Source organism: Pogoniulus pusillus, chromosome 21, assembly GCF_015220805.1.
Source record: "Pogoniulus pusillus isolate bPogPus1 chromosome 21, bPogPus1.pri, whole genome shotgun sequence".
NCBI classification, from domain to species: Eukaryota; Metazoa; Chordata; class Aves; order Piciformes; family Lybiidae; genus Pogoniulus; species Pogoniulus pusillus.
The window spans coordinates 19,508,394-19,531,177 of record NC_087284.1 but is presented as its reverse complement, the minus strand read 5'-3'; the positions used below and the strand labels follow the sequence as shown (position 1 = coordinate 19,531,177).

The window sequence follows — 22,784 nt, the reverse complement described above, 5'->3', positions numbered from 1 at the left end:
ACAGGGGCAGAATGACTTCCCTGGTCCTGCTGGCCACACTATTCCTGATACAGGCCAGGATGCCACTGGCCTTCCTGGCTGCCTGGGCACACTGCTAGCTCCTGTTCAGTTGGCTGTTGAGCAGTACCCCCAGGTCCCTTTCTGCCTGGCTGCTCTCTAGTCATGCCATTCCATTCCATCCCATATTAGACTGATGTCTCTTCATAATTATGTCTAACATTTTTAACAGCCATTCTCCTGCTTCAGGGATCACCACAAAGATGGCTTATCATTGTCCTGGCCCTACTCCATCCTATTTCTGATGATTCCTTCACTACTATTTATCTCAAGTACATCTCACAAACTGCACTCACAGGCCACCTCAGCAAGCTCCAAGAGCCATCATGAGGCCTTCTGTACTTGCCCAGAACGTTTTTTTCTGGCATGCTCCAGCTGATATGCTCTGCAAAACCCCTTGATGAGGTAAATATGCCCTAGAGAGAACACTCCCAGGCAGCCTGCAGAGTCTTGCTGCACAGCCCCGCAAGCAAGGCTGAAATCCTTAAAGCCTGATCCAGGCTCCTCTTCATGCTACAGGATGACTAGAGGTAGGAAAGCTTGTTCAGGCTGTGCTGCACGGCCTGGAGGGAAGACAAGGTTACATGGGCTGGGACATCTCTGCCCATGGGCTGCTATCATCAGTGCTTTTCTCTGAAGTGTCTCCTGGGGTAGAGGAGGTAAACACACCCTAGTGAGGAATGCACTCTGGCTCTCAGGCTTCCAGGTTCTGCCAAGAACCAGCATTCATCCTTGCCTTCAGAGCACCCAGCCCCAGTGAAAACAGAGTTCTTTTGTGCCTGGTAACTTTCAGACCCACACTGATCAGCCACAGCCCAGTTTCCTTGTTCAGGACAGCCATCACAAGGATCACTTCTGCCTGATGATGTCAGCACATAAGCTCCCATGATGGCACAAGGAAGCAGTGAATAATGCGTCCTTATGTCCAGCAGCCCTTGGCACGGGAGACACCACGCATGGCTACCAAGAGTACTACCTCACCTCCGGATGTAGGTCTGGTACCTCCTCCACCCTCCACTAGGAAGCCAGAGGCTGCCCCCTTTCTCACAGCTGATGTAATGCCGCTTCTCAAAAGGCAGATGCTCCAGCACAATCTCCGAGCAAACGTCCCCACTGGCTGAGCAAACAGTCTTGCTTCCCAACGTGCTCCAGAAATCCTGGCTGCATTTATAAGGAACGACAGAATGGTTTTGGTTGGAAGTGAATTGCCACCCCAAGTCCAACCATTAACCCAGCACTGCCAGGGGCACCACCAAACCATGTCACTCAGTGGCTCATCTACATGGCTTTTAAGTCCCTCCAGGGATGGGAAATCCACCACAGCCCTGGGCAGCCTATTTCAGAGCTTGACAACCACTTCAGGGAAGAGATTGTTCCTAATGTCCAACCTTAGGTCCCTCTGGTACAACTTGAGGCCATTCAATCCTGTTCTATCACATGTTCCATGGGAGAAGAGACTGCCCCCCAACTTGGCTCCGATGTCCTTTCAGAGAGCAAGTTCTCTCAGACTCCTTTTCTCCAGGCTAAACAACCCCAGTATCCTCAGCTCCTTCTCACAAGACTTGATCTCTAGACTTTTCACCAGCATCACTGACCTTTTTTTTTGGGCACACTCCAGCACCTCAGTGTCCTTCTTGGGAGGGCCCCAAAGCTGAACCCAGTATCCATGGTGTCACCTCACTAGTGACCAGTACAGGGGATGATCACTTCTCAAGTCCTGCCAGCCACACTATTCCTGATGCTGTTGGCCTCCTTGGTATATTCATACTGTACAAGACAGGGCTGCCAATCCCTGTACAGACAGGAAAAGAGGGTGCACAGAGAAAGAGGTATCTCAAAGCATTGACCAGTTCCTCTCTTACCAGGTTTCCAGCCAAAGGCACCAAACTTGTTCTGAAGGTCAAACCTGGCAATGAAACCACATTTGCAGCCGGCAAATATCATCTCTCTTCTGGGTGTAGGAGGCAAGGAGCAAAGAGAAAGAAGCCTCACCCTGCTACAGGACAATGGTTGCTGGATATCCACTTATAGATAAAGGCTGCTTGTCATCAGAGGATGTGTGTTCTCTAAATGTATGTCCCCAGGGCATCAAACTCAGCCTTAATGTGGAGCACACTCCAAGACATTTACTAGAATGAGAACCTCTCTCTGTTCTGGTGTACTGGGTTTGGTAGAGTTGGAGTTACTTCTCAGAGAGCCCTGCTTCCTGGGGCTGCAGATCACCTGCTGATGGGAAGTAGAGAACAACATATCTTTTTGCTTCTACACGGCCTTTGCTCTTTGCCTGCACTTAGCGTTATTAAATTGCTTCTACCTTATCATCGGACTTTTGTTATGATTTTCCCTTTGCCCTTCCATCTAAGGGGAGTGATAGAGCAGATTTGTTGGGCATTTAGCCCCCAGCCAGGGTCAAATCACCACAGCTGGCAAAGGGAGTTCCAAATGTGGAGGCAATGGGAAACACCAGCTGATGTGCTACATCATGAGGACATGTCTCCCAAGCTTTATCAGCCTCCCTGGTTGCCAAGAGAGAAGATGAGTGTCTTCAGCATGGATTCTTGCCCCAGCCCAAGCAGGTCACTTACAAGCAGAGCTATGCCAGCTTCTCCTTAATAAAGAGCTGGGTCTGCTTAGCATGATCACAGAATGATAAGGGTTGGAAGGGACCTCAAAAGACCATCTAGCCCACCCCCCTGCCAGAGCAGCATCACCTATACCAGATCACACAAGAGCACATCTGGGGAGGTCTTGAATATCTCCAGAGCTTCCTCTCCACAACACCCCTGAGCAGCATGTTCCAGTATTCTGTCATCTTCACAGTGAAAAGATTTCTCCTTATGTGTCAGTGGAACTTCTTAAGGCTCAGCTTCCACCCATTGCCCCTTGTCCTGTCACTGGATATTACTGAAGACCCTGGCTCCATCCTTTTTTACATACTTATAAACACTGATGAGGTCACCCCTTAGTGATGACATGGGCTGGTAAAGCTGAGCCACAAAGAGGTCCTGCCTCTTTGTGGTCCTTTACACAGCCTTGAATTCAAATACAAGTTTTTAACATGCAGAAACATTCAACCCATTCTTTTCTATTGAGAAACCCATGGCACATACTCTGTTCAAACAGTAACACCATGTCCTTAACAAAACCACCTTCACAGTTAATACTGCATGTATAGAAATAAAGGATTTTTTTTTGCCTTTGGTAAAAATTAAAAAGACATTGACTAAATTGCCCAGAACAAACCATCCCCTCCCCCCTCCAAGCCAAAGCTCATTTTATTTGCCTTTCTTCATTTTTGCAGTCTTTTCTTTCCTCTTCTTCACGTGCTTTGGGATTTTGGTTTTTCTCTTCTCTCTTTGGGCTTCTTTAACCATCTTTTTCCTTTCCTGTAAATAAACAAACATTTAAACACAGAAGGAATAAGAGATTGAGGTCAACTGATTCTTGACAACTGGTAAAAAGTTAATCAAAACACCATATAAAAATTAGGTTATCAAAAGGAAGAGGTAAAAAAGAAGGAAAAGAAACAGGAATGGTGAGGACCAAAGAAAATCTAAGTGTAGGTTAGAGGCAGAGCCAAGAACTGCACATTGGTAACAAAAAAGCAAAATTCAGACTAGTTAAGATATGAGTTTCATGCAACCTTTGAAGAAAGGGAAAAAGAGACACTCATAACTCATGCTGTTTACATCCAGGATTAAAACAGGATGCCAAACGAAGTTTCCTGCTGCCCACAGGGCTACTGCAGTATGTGTTTCTACATGCCACACAAAAATACTGCCCTAGTAACTGCTAGCAACTCACAGTAAGCTGATCACCACCAGGATGAGTAAAAAGGGTGCTATGCTACTGCAGTACACCAATTTATGACAGACAGTGGAAAGGCTCAACTGGTAAAGGCAGTCAGGTGGAGGGGGGGGAAGCTATTGTTGCCCACAGCTAACCACAGAGGTTACCAAAAATCTCATCATAGTCATATAAAACTAAACCCAAATTAAAACCTATCCATAAAGTTGAGAAGTGATCAAGACTTGTAGGATTTGGTATGTTATGATAGGGCAAGAGGTGATTGTTTAAACTAAGAGGGAAGATTTAGATTAGCTCTAAGGAAGGTATTTTTTGTGTTGAGAGTGATGAAACACTGGCATGGGTTGCCCAGCATGCTCTAGTGAAGATGCTCCTGCTCACTGCAAGGGTCTTGGAGCAGATGAACTTTAAAGGTCCCTTCCAACCAAAATCAGTCTTTGATTGTATGATCTGAAAGGCAGCAGCTCTCAGTTGGTAGAAAGGGTCTGTCAGAGCACTGCTGTTTTTTTATTTACAGATATGAAGAAAATCTAACAAGCAAACCCCAAATCTTGCACCCCTTAGTTCAAGTTTCACCCTTTTGCACAGCACCTAAAAACTTGCCAAAAGGCTCTTGGCCATGGGCGATACCCTGTGGAAAAGCATCCCCAAAACAAAGCATACTTGTGCTGCAGTTTGGGAAATGAAACCTTTAAAACAACCACCAAACCATAATCCCTTTGCATAACTACTTTACATTTCTTACCTGAAGCCAATCTAGACAGCCTGTACTAACAGTACTGCAAAAGCCACTGTGGGACAAACATTGTCACCAAGTCTGCAGTTCTACAGATGAACTGCTTTCAGTTCCCTGCACAAAAAGAAGCTCCAACACAAATCTGAACACCAAATCCTGGAAGAATAGCTAGAGGCACTGAAACTAGGGACCCAGGCTTCTGTAAATTCTGCTTTGGGTAGCCTTAGAATTCTCTGCAGAGATCTCCATTCTAGCTTTGTCTGAGCAAAAGAGAGTTGTCTGGTGTTCCTCTACATAATACAACCATAAACGAAGCATCCAGAATGAAACACTCACTCTGCTCTCACTCTCTACAACAGTAAAAGCCCGTAGCTTGTTGCAGGCAAGAAGTAGGAAGAGCCATCCAGAACTAAAGTTTTGTTATTGTCACACAGGCAGAGGTGGGAAAAAGAAACCATGCCTGGACAACTGACCTTTTTATCCACGCTGACTTCAGTAGGCTTATCTTTGGGATGTACAAATTCTTTGCAGCCTGAATCAGCATCCTCTGAGGCACCACTATCATCATCAGAATCTGTTTCTGAGCAGCATGCCTTCTCCTCAAGAAGTGCAGGAATCTGCAAGATAAATCAAAAACAATTACAGCAATCCAAATCAAAGAATCCCAATGAAAACATGCACACATATATATAAACCCCAATATCTGCTGGAAAAAGCCCTTGGGGAAGCTCTTACTGCAGCCACCACTGAGTCTCAAGAGAGAGAGTTAGAAGGAAGCTAAACCAAACTAAAAACAACAAATCTTGGATGTGCAACAGAATCTTTTAAGGTCAGGTCTCACAGCACAGCTGTGCCAGCACTCTCAAACTCATTTGCATACATTAAACAGCAATTTGCTAACATGTGGAAGCCAATTCTGAATTACACTTGGACCATCCCCAAACCTGTCTTGGGGGCACTACATGTAGGCGTTATTGCAAACAAATATCTACACTGGAACACTTGCTTAAACAAGCCTGGTGAGTCTGTCACAACCTGATCCCACCCATATCTGTATTTCCATTTTAAAACAGTCTACACCAAGGCTGGATAACATCTACCAAAGCAGGGAGAACCCACATAGGATTTCTGTGTTGTATTATATTGACCCATGCCCAACTTCGAACCCAATATACCTTGTAGAAGCATCACTGCCAAGCACTTCAAACATACTATGACACAGCACCTTTGGGCATCATAGGCTGGTTTGGGTTGGAAGGAGTCTTTCAAGGTCATCGAGTCCAACTCCCCTGCAGCCAGCAGAACATCTTCAGCTAGATCAGGCTGCTCAGAGCCACATCCAACCTGTCCTGGAATATTTCCAGGCATGGGGCATCTACCACCTCTCTGGGCTACCTGGGCCAGCATTTTACTACTCTCACTGTAAAAAAAAAAAAGTCTATCTAATTGGCCCCTTTGAGAACTGAAAGGCCACAAAAAGGTCCCCTCAGACCCTTCTCTTCTTGAGGCTGAACGCCACCAACTCTCCCAGCCTGTCCTCACAGCAGAAAGGTTCCAGCCCTCACATCACTGTTGCAGCCTCCTCTGTCCCACTCCACCAGGTTCACATCTCTCCTGTGTTGAGGACTCCAGAGCTGGACCCAGCACTGCAGGTGGGGTCTCAGCAGAGCAGAATGGCAGAATCTCCACCCTCAACCTGCTGGGGCTGCAGTCCAGATCATGCTTGACTTCTGGGCTGCAAAAGTACACATTGCTGGCTGATGTTCAGCTCTTTACCCACCAGTAGCCCCGAGTCCTTCACCAAAGGGTCTCTATGACCAGCAATAGAACAAGGGGACACAGTCTCAAGTTGTGCCAGGGAAAGTATAGGCTGGATGTTAGGAGGAAGTTCTTCCCAGAGAGAGTGATTGGCATTGGAATGGGCTGCCCAGGGAGGCACCGACCCTGGAGGTGTTCAAGAAAAGCCTGGATGAGGCACTTAGTGCCATGGTCTAGTTGACTGGCTAGGGCTGGGTGCTAGGTTGGACTGGATGATCTTGGAGGGCTCTTCCAACCTGGTTGATTCTATGATTCTATGATTCCTTCATCACCATGCCTTACACTTTAGGGCTGTTCTTTACACAGTAAAACAGCAAAGCCACCCTAAGCATATAAAACACAGCAGTCATGCCAAAATTTACATCAGCTACCCTCTCTAATTGGAACACATCTTCCCTCCTCTCCACTTTAACTTTAGAGATGGTGGCCATAGCAAGGATTAGCATTTCATTTTCAAGCAACCCAGCATGAGCATAGTGCAGGGAAGCCATTTACATGGCATGCAGTCACACTGCAACATCAGACCCATCCCTGACATAAACAGTCACCCTCCATGGTGTCAGATGCAAGATAAGGCATTCTCTGTATTCCTTGTAAGTGCTCTTTGAAAACAGCTAAACTGAAGGATTTCTAAAACACCTCACCTTCTGAACACCAGACAAATCCTTCTTCAGTCCTGTAACAGTCTGGTAGAGAATCTTTGTACAGGGAGAGAGAGAAAGAAAATGTTATCAAAATGGGTTTCAAATCTTCATGTCCAGTGAACATTGCCACCTCAAAACAACCCCAAACCAAATAAAAAAACAACCAAACAAAAAACCCTCAAAGAAGCAAAAGTACTAACATAGTGTTTGCCTCTTGGTCTAACCAGATGATTCTGAAGTATGACAACAGTCAGTATTCAACAGCTTGGTAACAAGGCTTGGTTTTGTTTGTTGCTATCTGTTTTCAGTATGAATTCTTACTCCTGCCTTTTGCAGTGCCCCAGCAGGTCTACTCACATTATCTTGCTGAATATTCAATGCCATATCCTCCTCTTTCAGTTTCATCATTATATCCACATCTCTCTCGTAGTTTTTAACCTCTGTCAGAGTTCGAGGTATGTAAGCCTTCTTAAACACCTAGTGGAGTGAAAAGAAACAGAACTTGGATGTTCTTCCTCAAGAGAATAACCATGAAGGATTTACTAGCTCAGAGGAACTAGAAAGGATGGAGTCAGTCACACTAGTGTATGAACCCCAGTGCATCTTCTGTGTCTTTGTCTGCAGTGCAGCCAACATATCAGCAAAAAGTCATCACTAATCAGGCTCCTTTCTCAGTACAACCACCACAGCCACCAGGCCACTGACAAACCTCTCTAATCCTTCCAACAGAGTCAGAATTGTTTCAGTTGGAAAAGACTTTAAGATCATTGTGACCACTATTATCCAAGTTTACCAAGTCTGGGCCTAAATCATGTCTTTTTAAACACCTCCAGAGATGGTGATTCCAGCACCTCTCTGGGAAGCCTATTCCAGTGTTTGAGAATCTTTTTGGCAAAGTTTGTTTTCTAATGTCCAATACAAACCTCCCCTGCTGCAACTTGAGGTCATTTCCTCTTGTTCTACCGTTTGTTACTAAGGGGAATAGACCAAAATACTCACTACAAACTCCTTTCAGGTCTCCACTCAGACTCCTTTTCTCCAGGCTAAACAACCCCAGTTCTCTCAAAAACCTGTTCTCCAGACACTTCATCAACTTCATTGCCCTTCTCTGGACACACTCCAGCAACTCTCTCCTTGTAGTGTAGGCCCCAAAGTTGAACCCAGTATTCCAGGTGTGGCCTCACCAGCATCAAGTACAAGGGAACAATAACTGCCCTGCTCCTGGTGACCACACTATTCTGGATACAGGCCAGGATGCTGTTGACATTTTTGGGCACCTGGCCACACTGCTGACTCAATATTTAGCAGTCTGTTGATCAACACTTTCAGGACCTTCTCTACCAGACAGTTTTCTAGCCACTCTTTTCCAAACTACTTCTTGACCTACAGGTTTTATAGTCTAAGGATTTTCTGTGATGTTTATAACACTTACAGGATGCAACTCAAAATGCACTTAGAACTTAATCTGTTTATATAGTTACATCTGCTTCGACCCACAAGTCCAACTCCCTGAAGGTTCCTGCAGCAGAAAAATACAGTAAAACCTAACTGCAGGATCTGTGTAGTTTATTTGAAACAGTCCTCTAGCAAACTTAAGGCATTACTACACAAGACAGAAGTACTTTGTTCTCTTTCACAATATCAGTTCGATCTCAGCACACTTCACGATTGTAACTGCTAGACAAAGCACTGTACAAAGAAAAGGTCCCACTCCACAAAACTTCACCAGCTGTACTCTTCTACGAAGGAAGTGACACAACTAATCATGGTCACCTGAGAACTCCAAGATAAATTAAGTGATCTCAGATGCTACTATATCATCTCTTACAGGTTGGAACCTTTATGTAGGCAAATAAATAACTGGTTTGCAAAAGATGGGCTTGGAACAAAAACCATCTGACTATAGTTCAGAAGCTGAGGGTATCTTTGGATACAAATACACACACACACAAAAATCAAAACCTTTCCTTGGCCAAGCTTCAGCCAGAAGCAGTTGGTAAAATCTGCAGAGCTCCAGGAAAAAAAAGAAAGGTCTTTGGTAAATCAAGAGTCATTGGCTCAAAAAATAAAAACAACGCCACAATGAAACGGGTTCTAGCTGATACAAAGTCTGCTCACAGTTGCTTTTGGTTTGTTTTGAGGTCTTTAAACTCTTCTGAAGATGGTGATTGCAACTGATTCATCTTTATATCAAGTCTTTCCACAGTGTCAGCAGTTTTCTGTAATGGACTTCAAACTGTTTCGCTCAGTGTGGGAGATAAACAATAGACAGAGAAACTGAATTGGACTGGGACTGGAACTGGAGAGGGAAGTTAGTCAGTGCAGATATCTAAGTGTCCTGCTCCAAAACTGCTTGCATCATAAGATCTCTGCATTTACTTTTGGTGTTAACTGAACCTGAACTGGAAGATACAAGAAGGGACCTGGCTACAAGCAAGCATTTTGTTGTAGGAAAATGAGTATTTGCCTTCCATCATCACGTCACTATTGGCTTTTACACACAGCACCCCATGCTACGCCTCTCAACTAGTTCAAGACACCTCAGTATCACAGTGTTCTGCTTACAGACTGTACATTTTGCTGAATAAAACACGTTTTTCACTCCTTAGAAGAGGCAAGCTTAAGATCCATTTCATAGCAGGCACAAAAATCCTTACTTACTTCCTCATCCACTTTATCTTGACTGGATCTTTCCTCTTCTGTTCTTTTTGATGCTATTTCCATTGCCTAAAGAAAGAGAAAACAATACAAGGTTATCACTTGAGAACTGCTTGACTTAACCCAACTTCACCATTCCCATTTGTGGTTTTCCTTGTACTCCACACTATCCCTCACCAATATTCCAGCTTTCTCCACAGCAATGCCTTGAGTGACATCTAACGGTAACTAAACTGCAGATCTGCTTTATTAATAGCAGGAAAACACACTGGCTGCTCCTTCCAGACCAACTTATGGCAGGCCCAGCATGACTACAGACATAATGGCATAAAAACACACTGAGCAGAGCTCGGGCCTGAAGTACATGGAGCAAGCCAGAAGAGCTCATGTAAGGGGAAACAGTGTAGCACAACTGTGTCTTGTCCAACCTCCAGTGTCACAGCATGTACACAACTGGAAAGCCCCAACTGGTACTGATATTGAGGCCACACATGTGGCCTTCACCAGGAACTAAATCTCCACCCTGAGCATGGTATATGTGCTCCCACTTTTGCATTAACTTTAAAAACGTCTTTTTTCCCCCCTACTCTCAATTTTGGAAGTTACACTTAACTGGGAACTGAGGAGTTGGAGCCAGAGATGAAATACATGGGTGCTGCTGGCAGCACTGAGGAAGTTTACCTCCCGAAATCATCCTGCTTGCCCAGCCACTACATTTGGCTATTGAGACCATATACCTCAGAGCACCACTGCCCTGAGGCATTCCCCTCCCTCAGCCCACCCTCCTCAAATCTGCATTGAACAGGCTGCCCAGGGAATTGGTTGAGTCACCATCTCTGAAGGAATTTAAAAGATGCATAGATGTGGTGCTGAGGTACTTATTTTAGCAGTGCCCTGTCAGAGCTGGATTAATGGTTGGACTCAATGGTCTTTTCCAGCCTAGACACTTCTATGATTCTGTGTTTCTCTATGGTTGTACTTCTGCAGAGCTTCTCCTTGTCAAAAGCTAACAAACTAATTCAAAGCATCCTGTGTTTAGTAGCACCTGGATCAGGCACGTGTTTTTGAAGCACCAGTATAACAGAGTCATGTACCAGCTTCCTTCTATAACAGGATGTGGAGTACAGTAGATGAAGGAGCTTGATTTTGGTGTTCAAGTCTCCCCACATGAGCAACAAGGCCACAAGGTCTTACTTTTGAGAGGTAGTCATCAATGTTCTGGCTAGTGATAGAAGGATCAGTAATAAACTCAAACAGCTCCCGTACAGTCATCACTGCAACATTGTGCTTCTGGAAAAAGTCTAAGGGGAACAGAGAAGAGAGAAAAGCAGGTACTGATTACAGGGGACATTTGCAGCCATCATGTTGAAGTGACAGCTACAGCAGGTCAGTCACACAGCTATAAAATCATTTAGGCAGGAAGATCAAATCTAACCATTACTTGACTCTACCAAGTCTGCAGATACACCATGTCTGTCAGCACCACACCTCTGCATCTCTGAATCCCCATCCCTGGAGGTTTTTAAATCACCTCCCTGAGAAGGTTGCAAGGTCCTGCACATGGGTCAGGGCAAAGCCCCAGTATCAATACAGGCTGGGGGAGTGATGAGATGGAGAGCAGCCTTGCAGAGGATGACTTGGGGACTGAAAAGTTGGTCATGAGTCTACAATGTGTGCCTGCAGCTGAGAGGCCAATCATGTCCTGGGCTGCATCCCCAGTAGTGTGGGCAGCAGGTCAAAGGTGGAGAGTCTGTCCCTCTGCTCCACTCAGCTGAGACCCCACTTGCAAGGCTAGGTCTGAGTCCTCAGCACGGGAATGACAGAAGCCTGCTGCAGTAGGCCAGAGAAGGCCACAACAACGATGTGAGGGCAGACTAGGAGAGCTGGTGTTGTTCAGCCTGTAGAAGAGAAAGCTCTGGGGGACCTTATTGTGGCCTTTCAGTACTTCAAGGTGCCTCTAAGAAAGACAGGGTCCAGACTTTTCAGCAGATTCTATTTGAACAGAAGTTTGACAGCTTCTACAGTCAATTTCACCTGAAATAGCAAGTGAACAAACAGTTCCTACATGAACAGAACAAGAAATGAAGCACAGCCCACTCACCGTTAACATTGGCACAATCCTTTCGCAGGAACTCCAGGGCATGGGGGTGGTCATGCTCCACAGACTGAGACACATCAATGATGTACACATCCCCACTGTGGTACCTGCAGGCACACAGACAACTGCACTAACTCCATCACTGTTACATGGGAGATTGAAAGGTAGGGAACAAAGTGTGCTTCAAACTCAAAAGCCACAAACATCCTTAACGTATTTCTTTACCATGCACCTTGCATATTAGGGCCACGTTGGCTTTTTTGAGTCAAAGCTTCACCTCCTCTACAGAAGTTATATTATTAAACTATCAAGAAGTATTATTTTCATGAACACAAAAAACAGATTTAAGTGGAGGGAGAAGATGACAAAAAAATGACACCTTACTTTTTTTTCTCTAGATGAGTGGCTTCTGTATGGAGCTTTTTTTGGGTTGCTTGGGTTTGTTTGGTTTTGTTTGTATTTTTCATTACTATTTGGTTGGTTTTTTTCTTTGTCAGCTTGTCTTGTTGTTACACAGAGGAAGCTCAGATCTCTGATGCTACATCATTAGCCAAAGTTACAAAATCTAGTCACAAAACCTCCCTTAAAGGTAGACTTGTACTCAAAGAGCTTGCCAAAGCACACGTTTTAGATGTCACAATTCAAAGCAAGGTTTAAGAACATACAGCATATTGAATTCACTGAGATCTGCATGAACAAGTCTGGCATCTTGGTACATTCTCCTCATGTAGTGGATAACTTGCAGGTACAGCTCCCGAACTTTGGAGTCAGATAACTGAGCATTCTTCAGCAGAGGAGCAGGCCTGGAAATGACAACACAAATAACAGCAAGTGAGCACTTTTTCTTTTCCTAGAGTCCATTAAGAAGAAAGTGGCTACCGGGTCAAAGGGCGTTCTCCTCCCCTTCTACTCTGCCCTGGTGAGGCCACGGCTGGAGTACTGAGTCCACTTCTGAACTCTGCAGTTCAAAAGAGGTGGGGAACTACCAAAAAGAGTCCAGTGGAGGCTAGAAAGATGAGAGGACTGGAGCACCTTTCTGATGAGCATCTGAGAGACCTACAGCTACTTCAGCTTGGAGAAGGGCAGAGTAGGACTGAGAGGTGATTTTATCTATGCTCATCAATAGTTAAAGGGTCTGGAGGCAAGAGCATGAGGCAGACTCTTTTCAGTGGTTCTCAGTGACAGGACAAACAGCAACAGGTACAAACTAAAACTCAGAAGGTTCCACCTGAACACAAGGAAGAACCTTCCCTGTGAGGATGACAAACCACATGACCAGAGAGGTTGTGGAGTCTTCTTCTCTGAAGAGATTCCAAACCTGACCCAACATTGTGATCCTGGGTAGCATACTCTGGGTGACCCAGCTTTAGCAGAGGGGTTGAACTAGATGATCTCCAGAGGTCACTTCAACTCCCCCTTTTCTGGGACTCTGTGATACATACCAGCTGTAAATGTTTTACTTGTTGTGCCTGATTCTTCTGCTCACTAAAGTGTGTCAAGCAAGTCAGTATGAGCAGCTAAGTGCATGGGGCAGTTTGGTGTATGCTTGCCAGAGTTACTGGAGCTTTGTTTCCAACTGCTTTGGCCCATGCTAACGTTTGTACTACAAAACAAACTGTCTTCATGCACAATAAGCAAGCCTTTGCAGCCTTAATCTCTAGTTAGGCCACTTTACAAATTCATTAGGCAAACAACTGAGGCTTCAGAATCATGCAGACTGTTTGCAGTAGCAGCTGGAAATGGCTGGCTATTCCACAGGTCATGTACCTATAAGAGTAACACACTACTTTTACAGGCCTAAAGTAACAGTGAGTAAATTCAGAGGGTTGGCTTCTATGCTTTTATTAAACCTTTGTAGAAAAGTACCAATTAGAAACAGTATTTTATTTTCTAAGGATACTTACCTATCACCTTTACCAATAAATCCCATCACTAGCACATGACTCCTCAGCATAATTGGCTCTGGACAAGGTATCTGGGCTGTATTCAACCTATAACACAAGAACAAAGCCAAACCAAAATGAACTCAGACTTTATTTGCATTGCACTGCTGCCCACAGGAGCTCTACATCTAAACATAACACAGTAAGTACTCTTCTGCTCAGGAAACTCACTTGTGAAGAACTACTAAGTGAATACAAAAGGACACAACCAGTCTAGCTCTGCTTGTTCTCTAAGCATTCCTGTGGCAAAGAATCTTTACACAGTTCAGGTTAATCCTAGGTTGACCTATATTGCAGTGTGCTGTTACTCAGCACCAGCTATTTCCAGCTTTTCTTCACTTTTTAGTTGGAAAGTGAAGGCAGAAAGTATATTTCACAGAATCACCCAGGTTGGAAAAGACCCTCAGGATCACCAAGTCCAACCTATAACCCTACTCTACAAGATTCACCCTAAACCATATCCACAAGCACCACATTCAAATGACCCTTAAACACATCAAGTCAGAGAGTTCAGAACTGAAAAGCTTGAGAGTAAGAGCAGCAAGAGAAAAATCTTTATTCCTTCTTCTCCTTTTCTTCTCTCACACAGGGAAGCTTAAGACTTCCTCCTAATACCCTAGAGAGCCTGAAACATAGCGATGGGCACAAATCAGCAGAGTACCTCCTACAAACTTGCAAGTTTCAGTTACCTTTGCATGCTGAAATAAAAACTGGAAGAATCACCTTATTAAATTCCTCATTTCTTTCTCAGCCCACGTTTTCACCATTTTTCTGGGGTTGCCTTTGCAATAGCCATGCCGGAATCTTTAGATAAAGAAATAAAAAAGACAACAGGGACTTTTAGCCAAGTTACCTAGCATCAGCAGCAGGGATTTTACCAGCTCTTGTCCACTGAAACCAGGCAGAAGCCAAACTCACCTGAATTCACCAGTCACGTACTTATCCCGATCCTTAAACATCAGGATGGAGGTTTTGTAAATTTTTATGGCTCTGTTCTCTCCGATGGCAGTAGTGGCATGGTAGACATTTGCCTATCAGATTATAAAGCAGAGAAATACCAAACTCTTTAAACCAACATCACCTTCTCTTTCTGACACCTCGAAAGCTCACCCTAGTGTGCTAGTTTGAAGCTAGCTCGAATGTTTTGGTGAGAAGAATTAGATTACAGGCTGTGGAAAGGAAACAATGATGATGCCTACTTCACTCATAGGCTTGCTGAGATGTAGAAGAACAAGAACATAAACATAGAAAACAGAGTTGCTCTCTGGGCTTTGTGGGCTGCACCTCTCTCTAACCTAACCTGCTGTCTGTGTGACTAATCCATCTGCTTCCTACTCCCCCTAGCTGACCCCCCAAACTTTCCTTCAATATAAGGCAAGATCTGTGAGAGGGGTGGGAGGAAGGTGGAAGGGTGGTTGGGAGCCCCTCCTGGGGACTCTGGTTTCTGGGAGGGCTGTTGTGTTTCTGTATTACTTTTTAACTTGTATATAACTGTATATATTGTAAATATCTGCTTGTATATTGTACTAAGCTGAAAATATAAACCTTCATTCAATTTCCAGAGACACTGAGTCTAGTCTGGGTGATTTTTCCAAACTGGGGAGGGGTTGGGGGGCAGGTAACACCCAAACAATCACACCCAGCCCCTACACATCATTTGCACACAAGGGCAATCTCTTTTTACAACAGAAACAGCTTATAGGAAATACATAAGACTATGCAGGGTTGCAGCCATACATGTAGGATAGAAATAATGCACAAGCAAACTGCCTCATCTACATTTTGGTGGCAGAAACAAGTACAGCCAAAATATCTCATGTTGACATCTCTACACAGGGTGGAATAATAGAATCATTTAGAATGGAAGTTTTTTAAGATCATGGAGTACGATCATCAACCCAACACCATCAAGTCACCTGCTAAATCATGTCCCTAAGCACAACATATGCTGATTGGAGAACCATCATTGAAGGACTTGGAAGAAGAGCAGATCAGCCTAGGCATTAGGCATTTTAGACCTGATTCAGCAGTTCACTTGGAAAATTGTGCTCTGGTTTTATCTATCTGTAGTATTGCTCACTCATAATAGCGCACACATCTGCTGGTTTGTTAAAAGCAGTGAAGGCTTAATGGTGCTTTATGCAGAATTCAGATACTTTTGTGCCTGCTGAGAGGTTTGGTGGTGACCTGCCAGTGCTGGGTTAATGGCTGGACTCAGTGAGTCTTGTACAGGAAAGAATTACCTGGGTTTGCTGTTTAATAGAGAAAGCTCTGGGGAGACCACAGAGCAGCCTTCCAGTACCTGAAGGGGGCCTACAAGGGAGCTGGAGAGGGATTTTTTACAAGGGCTCAGTGGTAGGAAGAGAATTGCTTTAAGCTGGAAGAGGGTGGATTTATACTGCTTTTTTATCTGCAGTGAGACTGGTGAGACCCTGGAACAGGTTGCTCAGGAAGGTTGTAGATACTCCCTTCCTGGAAGTGTTTTGGAGCTGGATTGGACAGAGGTTTGAGGAACCTGGTCTAATGGAATGTGTCCCTGCTCATGGTGAGGGGTTTGGAACTAGATGATCTTCAAAGTCTCTTCCAACCCAAACCATTCTATGATTCTATGAATAGTACATACACCCTTTCCAAATATTTCAGTTTTAACAACTAACAAGACCCACAAACTGAAGTACTCTGAGAAATCTTTCATGCTTGGGGAAATTTGTTTCCTTTAATAGCATTTTATCTTAAGATAATTAACCAATTAAGCAACCAAAAAGCAGTTATAAACTCAAGTATTTTGATACACCTGAGCAGCATGAGCTTCCACCTGCTTTGCTGAGAAAAAGATTATGACATTTGTAATAAAACTCACTTCTTTCCCTGTGCTGATGCAGCCATTGATTTCTGCTATGATGCCTCTAGTGAGCATCTTGAACAGAATCATTCGGGTCCTTGGATCCAACACCTCAAATTTAACACAAAAAAGGCAAAGAAGAGGTCAAAACCTAATACAGAATTTAGTCTTGGTATCATATTAAAGGTCTCACAGCATTAGACTATCATAAGGATCAAGTGATAATTTGAACTGCAAGCACTCAGAATTTTGGCATGATTCTGGAATGATACTTTGTTCTCTTCTAGAGCTAGCTCAAGGACATAATTGAAAGTAAAGAATGATTTCCCACCCACAGCTGCATTGAGTGTTAAAATCAAGTTTGTCCTCTGATGCAGCTATCCTCAGGGCAGCCATGTGGCCTTGGGCCAGTAACAGTTCATTTCTGCTATGGAAAAGGAATAGAAAAAAAAAAACAACCTAGGAGTTTTTCTTGTTCTTTGAAGCTTAATAAAAGCTTAATTTTGAATCACAGACAAGATGCAGAATTCTGTTGCAATGTTAAGTATCAAAATGAGCTCCAAACCATTTTTGGAAGCAAATGTGACCTTCAAGAAAGGGAAAAACAAAGAAAACCCAGATTTTTTCAGAATAAGAAGGAAAGCAGAACTCCAAGGCAACACTCTGTTCCACAGTAAGCATTTCAGCATGAATCCAAAAAATCCACATTATTTGTGGCAGTTAAAAGAAAAATGTGACGAATTCAGGATTTACCTGTTCTACTGTTGCTCTGTCTGATTTGTCTTTGACTCGGTACCTAGAAGTGAAAATAAAATGCTACAATCCCACATATGGACTCAGTGCTTTGAGACAACAAAACACGACATGCCATGTTAAAGACAGCATCAAGTAAAGCTTGTCACACAGAAGCCAAGCCTTCTCCTGCAGGCAGGGTGTGAAAAAACAAACAAAACACCAACAAAAAAAAGGAAACACCATAAACATTAGTGCCCTTCACTTTTATAGATACCATCTTGCTTCCACTGAGTTATGTTCATTCAGGAGAACACAGTGTCTGTCTTAACTCAGGGCTGTAAGCAGCTGGCTTCAAAAGATCTATAAAAGAAGCAGCTTTCCCTCACCAAATCATCAGGAGAAACCTTCAAAAGGCTTCCAATATCTTTTTAGATCAACTGCTTGAAGACCTCTGTTTAGAAAATGGAAGATGAGAGATAAAACAGCTTTCTCTAGTAGAGTGACACCTGTCACTTTACTCACTACAACACTGTGGTAGTTTGAGCCTAGCTGGAACATTTTAGTGAGAAGAATTAAGATTATAGGCTGTGAAAAGGAAACAATGGTGATGTCTGCTTCACTTATAGGCTCGCTGAGATGTATAAAAACAAGAACAAAAACATAAATAAGGCAATGAGTGTGGAGTCTGAGCTTTCTCCTGGGGCTGTTTGCTGTGTAACTAATCCTTCTGCTTTCTAACCCCCCTTGCCAATCCTCCAAACTCAACTTGCATGCAAGGCAAACTCTGGGATAAGGTAGAAGGGTGGAAAGATGGTGAAGGTGTGGCTGGGAGCCTGTCTCAGGGACTCTGATTTCTGGGAGGGCTGTTGTGTTTCTGTATTACTTTTAACTTGTATATTTCTGTGTGTAGCTGTATATATTTGTGATATATTGTAGATATGTTTGTATATTGTGCTAAGCTGTATATGTAAAGCTTCATTCCTTAACCTCCAGCTTGGCTTAGTCTAGTCTGGGTGATTTCATAAGAGTGGGGGGACAGGTAGCACCCAAACCATCGCACACTCTGCACCAGTAGTGTCAACAAAGGAATCCAAACTTTGGAATGATTTAGCAACTGATATGGAAAGCAAAAAGTTCACTATCAAAATAGCCAAGTGCATAATGACAGTTTGTCAATTTTGGTTTTCTTAATGAACTTAGTCAAAATTCAGGATGACACTAGGAAATAAGAATTACTCTTCTGGTTTCAACTTACTTAAATGAAACTAGAGCCACAAGCAATACTCACATGTCTGCTTCCTTCTGTCTAGACTTTTCTGTGACTCTATTTATAACAGAGTCATCAAAATTTAGCTTATCTGAAAATTACACAAAAGAAATAACAATGAAAACAAAATCAAAATCCCATTTTCTGTGTTCAGAAATGGCCCTTCTGCCATCTGACATGTCATAGCACAAGGTTAAGATGCAGGCAAAGCTCTCTAGTAACTACAGAAGCTCAGCTGCTTTTGTTCTGCCTGGCAAAAGTTAAATAATTCACCCCAGAGAATTCTGGCTTAAAGTGAACAGAACTAGACTAAGAACAATCAGAGTGGTTTTCATAAGAGACAATGTAGTCATACTCACCTAGATTAATTTTATGTTCAAATTTCCTTAAAGCCTTGTCGGTAGGGGTAGACATTTTTGCTGAATAACAGTTAGGAGTCTGTCTATTGGCCTGAAACAACAACAACACCACCACAAATTAAAAGTTGCCTTTCTAAATAACCCTCTGAAATGTAGACAAGACCATTGGGGGGAAAAGCAGCTCAAATGCCTATGCCTAGAGATAGGAAAAGTAAACCAAAAAGAGTGAAGAAATGGGTGTGGATTAACATCAGATTGTACTTAAAGAAAAGACAATACTAGTGACATATTAAGATTCCCAAAAGTGTTCAATTCAATGTTATTTTAGTCTGAGAATTGAGCTGCAACTCTCTTCTATTAATGTTTTAACTGTAAAAAGAAGGTAAACAGCAGATGGAAGCAAAGAGGAAAACACTAAGGTAGCGAAAAGAAAACTTTCCCAGATGTCATTTTTTCTTGCAGGTAATGTTCTCCAAGCAATTAGTATCTCAACACAGTTTCACCAACACTTAACAGTACAGGAGTAACTAATGGCAAGAATAATATAACCCAGAACAAGTACTGCCAGTCAAACATAATACACCACAATCAGCACCACTCCATCTCAACTCCTCTGTTATGCTGGTATCAAGAAAGAGGGTTTCAACCCCCAGTGTCCAAGCCAAGGGTAAGAAAGATGTTTCTCACATCACATTGTTTTCATCAGTTCATATACCAATAGCATGCAATCTAAATGAATCTACTTCCAGCACCTCCTTCCACTAGCAGTGCAAAAAATAACTGTTTCACCCTGGGAGGGGCAAGCAGGTCTTGACATCAAAGCAAAAGGGTGGAGAAGATGTTTAAAAAAACAAACAAAAAAAAAAACAAACAAAAAAAAAAAATCAAGCAGTATCAGCAGAGATCAAGTGGGCACAGAAAAGCTGGGAAAGGTAAGGAACAGAAGGAAAACTGCAGTGACAATCCTGTGACAAGGAACTCAAGCAGAGCTCTGACTGCAATGTACACATGGGTGCATGGCAGAGGAACAGACTAAAAGGAATTCTCAAGGGAAAAAAACAACTGTTTATGCTCAAGATAATACTAATGAAGACCAGGTTAGCCCCACTGGCTGCTAAGCAGCCTTGATGCTCACAAAATAGCTTTCAACACACCTGTGGATTGCGTCCACCAGCAGCATTGGGGCGCTTCATCAGTCTTCCCATTTCATCATCCCAGTCCCAGTCTTCATCTTCTTCCTCATCCTCATCATTGTCATCATCACCATCTCCTTCCTCGATGTTAAATTCTTTGCAGAGGCATGACTGGCAGTTCTCAGTGACCTCACCTTCTTTAGCTGTTTCTGTTTCTTCACTAAGTTCACTTCAAACAAATAGAGATGTTTCTATAATCACAAATGCTCGTCACTGTCAGTGCAACACATTTATGCCCACAAATGATTCCACAGCTCTCTGTGAGATGTTCCTCACTTCACCTATCCTTCAGCAACTATTCATGACAATGTCACTGCCTTTAAGGAGTGGACTACATTTAAATGATGAATTGTAGACTCACTTTATTTGGAAAAGACCTTTAAGATCACGGAGTTCAACCATTATCTATCCCTACCAAGTCTGCAGTCACACTCCTCTGCATCTTTTAAACACCTCTAGGGATGGAGATTCAGCCACCTCCCTGAGGAGCCTGCTCCAGTGTCTAAAAACCCTTTCAGGAAGAAGTTTGTTATAATGTCCAATGTAAACCTCCCCACTTCTTCTTGCCCTATTACTTGTTACTCGGGAGAAGATACTGATTCCCACCTTAGTACAATCCCCTGCCAGCTATCTGTACACAGCAAGAAGGTCTCCCTTCAGCCTCCTTTTCTCCAGACTGAACAACCCCAATTCCCTCAACCACTCCACACAAGAATTCTCTAGTGACCTTTCAAAAGCTTCATTGCCCTTCTCTGGATATGCTCCAGCACCACAATGTCTTCCTTGGACTGAGGGCCCCAAAACTGAACACAGTACTCAAGATGTGGTCTCACCAGTGCTGAGTACACAGGGACAATGATGTCTGTAGCCTTGTTGCTGATGCTGTTTCTAATACAGGTCAGGATGCTGCTGGCCTGCTCGGCCACTTGGGCACACACTGTATCATCTCCAGTCAGCCATCAACGAGCACCCCCAGGTCTTTCTCTGCTGGGCATTTTCCCGCCACTGTGCCCCAAGTCTGGAGCATTCACTGGGCTGTTGCGACTGAAGTGCAAGTTTTGGCCTTGTTGAACCTCAGCCCATCAATCCAGCCTGTCCAGATCCCTCTGTGGGGCCTTCCTACCTTCAAGCAGATTAATACTTCCTCACACTTTAATGAAGGTGCACTCACTCCCCTTGCCCAGAGAGTAAAGAGAAGTGGGCCCAATACTAAGCCCCAATCTTCTGGTCATAGTCTTGCTCACCACATCTAATTATCTGTGGAAGAAATGAACCCTTTTTACTCACGTCTTGATGTATGTGGCATATCACATTTTTCTGCCAAACAAGTGCATGCCAGAGCAGATTCTCTGCCGGCATTGGGCATTTAAATACACGGTAAACTGGAAAGAAAATGGCTTGAACCCATACCACCACATCACCCCTTATTCACTCTCCACATAATACAAACACCTCCAGGCTTTCAGCCCAACAGAAATCATGTTTAAATTCCGAATGGAAACAAATCGCTTTGCTGTCCTCAGCAACTCCCTGTTAGATATTCACTTACAATCAAGTAACACCCAGGTGAGATAGGCTCGGCCACCCCGAGTTTGCAGGCAGGTCTGCTGGATTTAACAGTGAAGCAGAAACAGAAGTAACAGGGAGAGGCGAGAGGGCGCACACAGAGCCCTTCCTCACGCGTACTGCTCTGGCTCGGGCAGCACAGCCGCACGCCTCCCGCCGCGCTGCCAGGAGCCGCAGGGCCGCCTGCCTCTTGGCTCATCCGTTTTTACCGGACAAACGCACGCCAGCCACCCCTCGCACCGGCGGCTACGATGGGGCCTGCGGAAACCGCGGCCAACCTCTCTCTCCAGGCCCCACGCCGACTTACGACCCTTTTCGAGAGGCGACTACTTAGTCCTTCGCTGCCTCTTACCCGTCGGAGCAATCCGCATCGTCGAACTGCCCGGGCACGATCTGGCTCATCCCTATCGCACGGTAATCCATGCCGGCGCTCACGGTAGTGCCCGGCAGCAGGGCCACAGGAGGCGGGGAGCTCCCTACGGCGCCGACACACGATCAAAAACAAGCGACAGCGGCCGCGCAAAAAGGCCGAGAAGGAACCGCCTCCGGTGTCAGGTGGCTGGGCGCGAACACGAGGTAAATACGGTAACTGGCGCTGAGAGCGACACTCTGCGACGCGAGTAAATCTGGCAGCCACAGCCTTTCTCTGAGGGAACTCACAACGACTACCGATGATGAAGCTCCAGCTCCCTCAGCCACTCCTCAGGAGACTTGCGTTCTAAATACTTCGTCAGCTCCGCTCCAGCACCAAAATGCTGGGAGGTTGAGGGTGTCAAAACTGAATACAGCATCCGAGGGTGCGTCCCCACCACTACCGGGCCCAGGAGATACTATCGCATCTCTACGCCGGCAGCCGCGCCGCTCTAGACAGGACACTCCATTGCGAGTCACCTCCCACAGCAGGCCCGCGCCGCGCAGACGGGGCGGAAGCCTCTCGCCCCGGGACCCGCGCCTCACGCAGCCCCTCTTAAGGCGGAAGCAGGGCAGAGCCGCGCCCCAGCAGCAACAGCGGCTGCCGCGGGGGCCGTGCGCAGAGCCTCACGTGACCGCCCCGCCTCGTT

At 44.5% G+C, this 22,784-nt stretch overlaps 2 protein-coding genes across 2 annotated transcripts in view; both read right to left on the bottom strand.

The window, feature by feature from the left end:
• The window catches only part of DSP (desmoplakin), an 84,610-nt gene extending 81,586 nt beyond the window's left edge, over window positions 1-3,024 (bottom strand). Inside the window, exon 1 of the mRNA XM_064161150.1 lies at window positions 1,039-3,024. The gene's annotated coding sequence lies outside the window, so the exon portion shown is untranslated. The remainder of the gene's footprint in view (window positions 1-1,038) is intronic.
• Window positions 3,025-3,227: 203 nt separating this feature from the next.
• Window positions 3,228-22,752, bottom strand: RIOK1 (RIO kinase 1). The gene is made up of 17 exons (XM_064161157.1): window positions 22,076-22,752; window positions 20,119-20,326; window positions 18,965-19,055; window positions 18,627-18,696; window positions 17,357-17,399; window positions 16,622-16,714; window positions 14,680-14,792; window positions 14,485-14,565; window positions 13,723-13,809; window positions 12,484-12,621; window positions 11,822-11,925; window positions 10,915-11,021; window positions 9,724-9,789; window positions 7,420-7,539; window positions 7,063-7,116; window positions 5,074-5,217; window positions 3,228-3,443 (listed from the first exon to the last, which is right to left on the bottom strand). Exons 1-17 carry the CDS (start codon window positions 22,144-22,146, stop codon window positions 3,333-3,335), a joined length of 1,701 nt encoding a protein of 566 aa, XP_064017227.1. The 5' UTR covers window positions 22,147-22,752; the 3' UTR covers window positions 3,228-3,332.
• Window positions 22,753-22,784: the final 32 nt, after the last annotated feature.

Bases quoted from the DNA above. Each gene is read 5' to 3' on its own strand.
- RIOK1 (XM_064161157.1), bottom strand. From the start codon at position 22,146: ATGGATTACCGTGCGATAGGGATGAGCCAGATCGTGCCCGGGCAGTTC. The intron at 14,566-14,679 runs GTGAGTTTGGCT...CTTTATCTAAAG, and splicing joins TACGTGACTGGTGAATTCAG to ATTCCGGCATGGCTATTGCA. The intron at 3,444-5,073 runs GTCAGTTGTCCA...GTTTATTTACAG, and splicing joins AAGTCAGCGTGGATAAAAAG to GAAAGGAAAAAGATGGTTAA.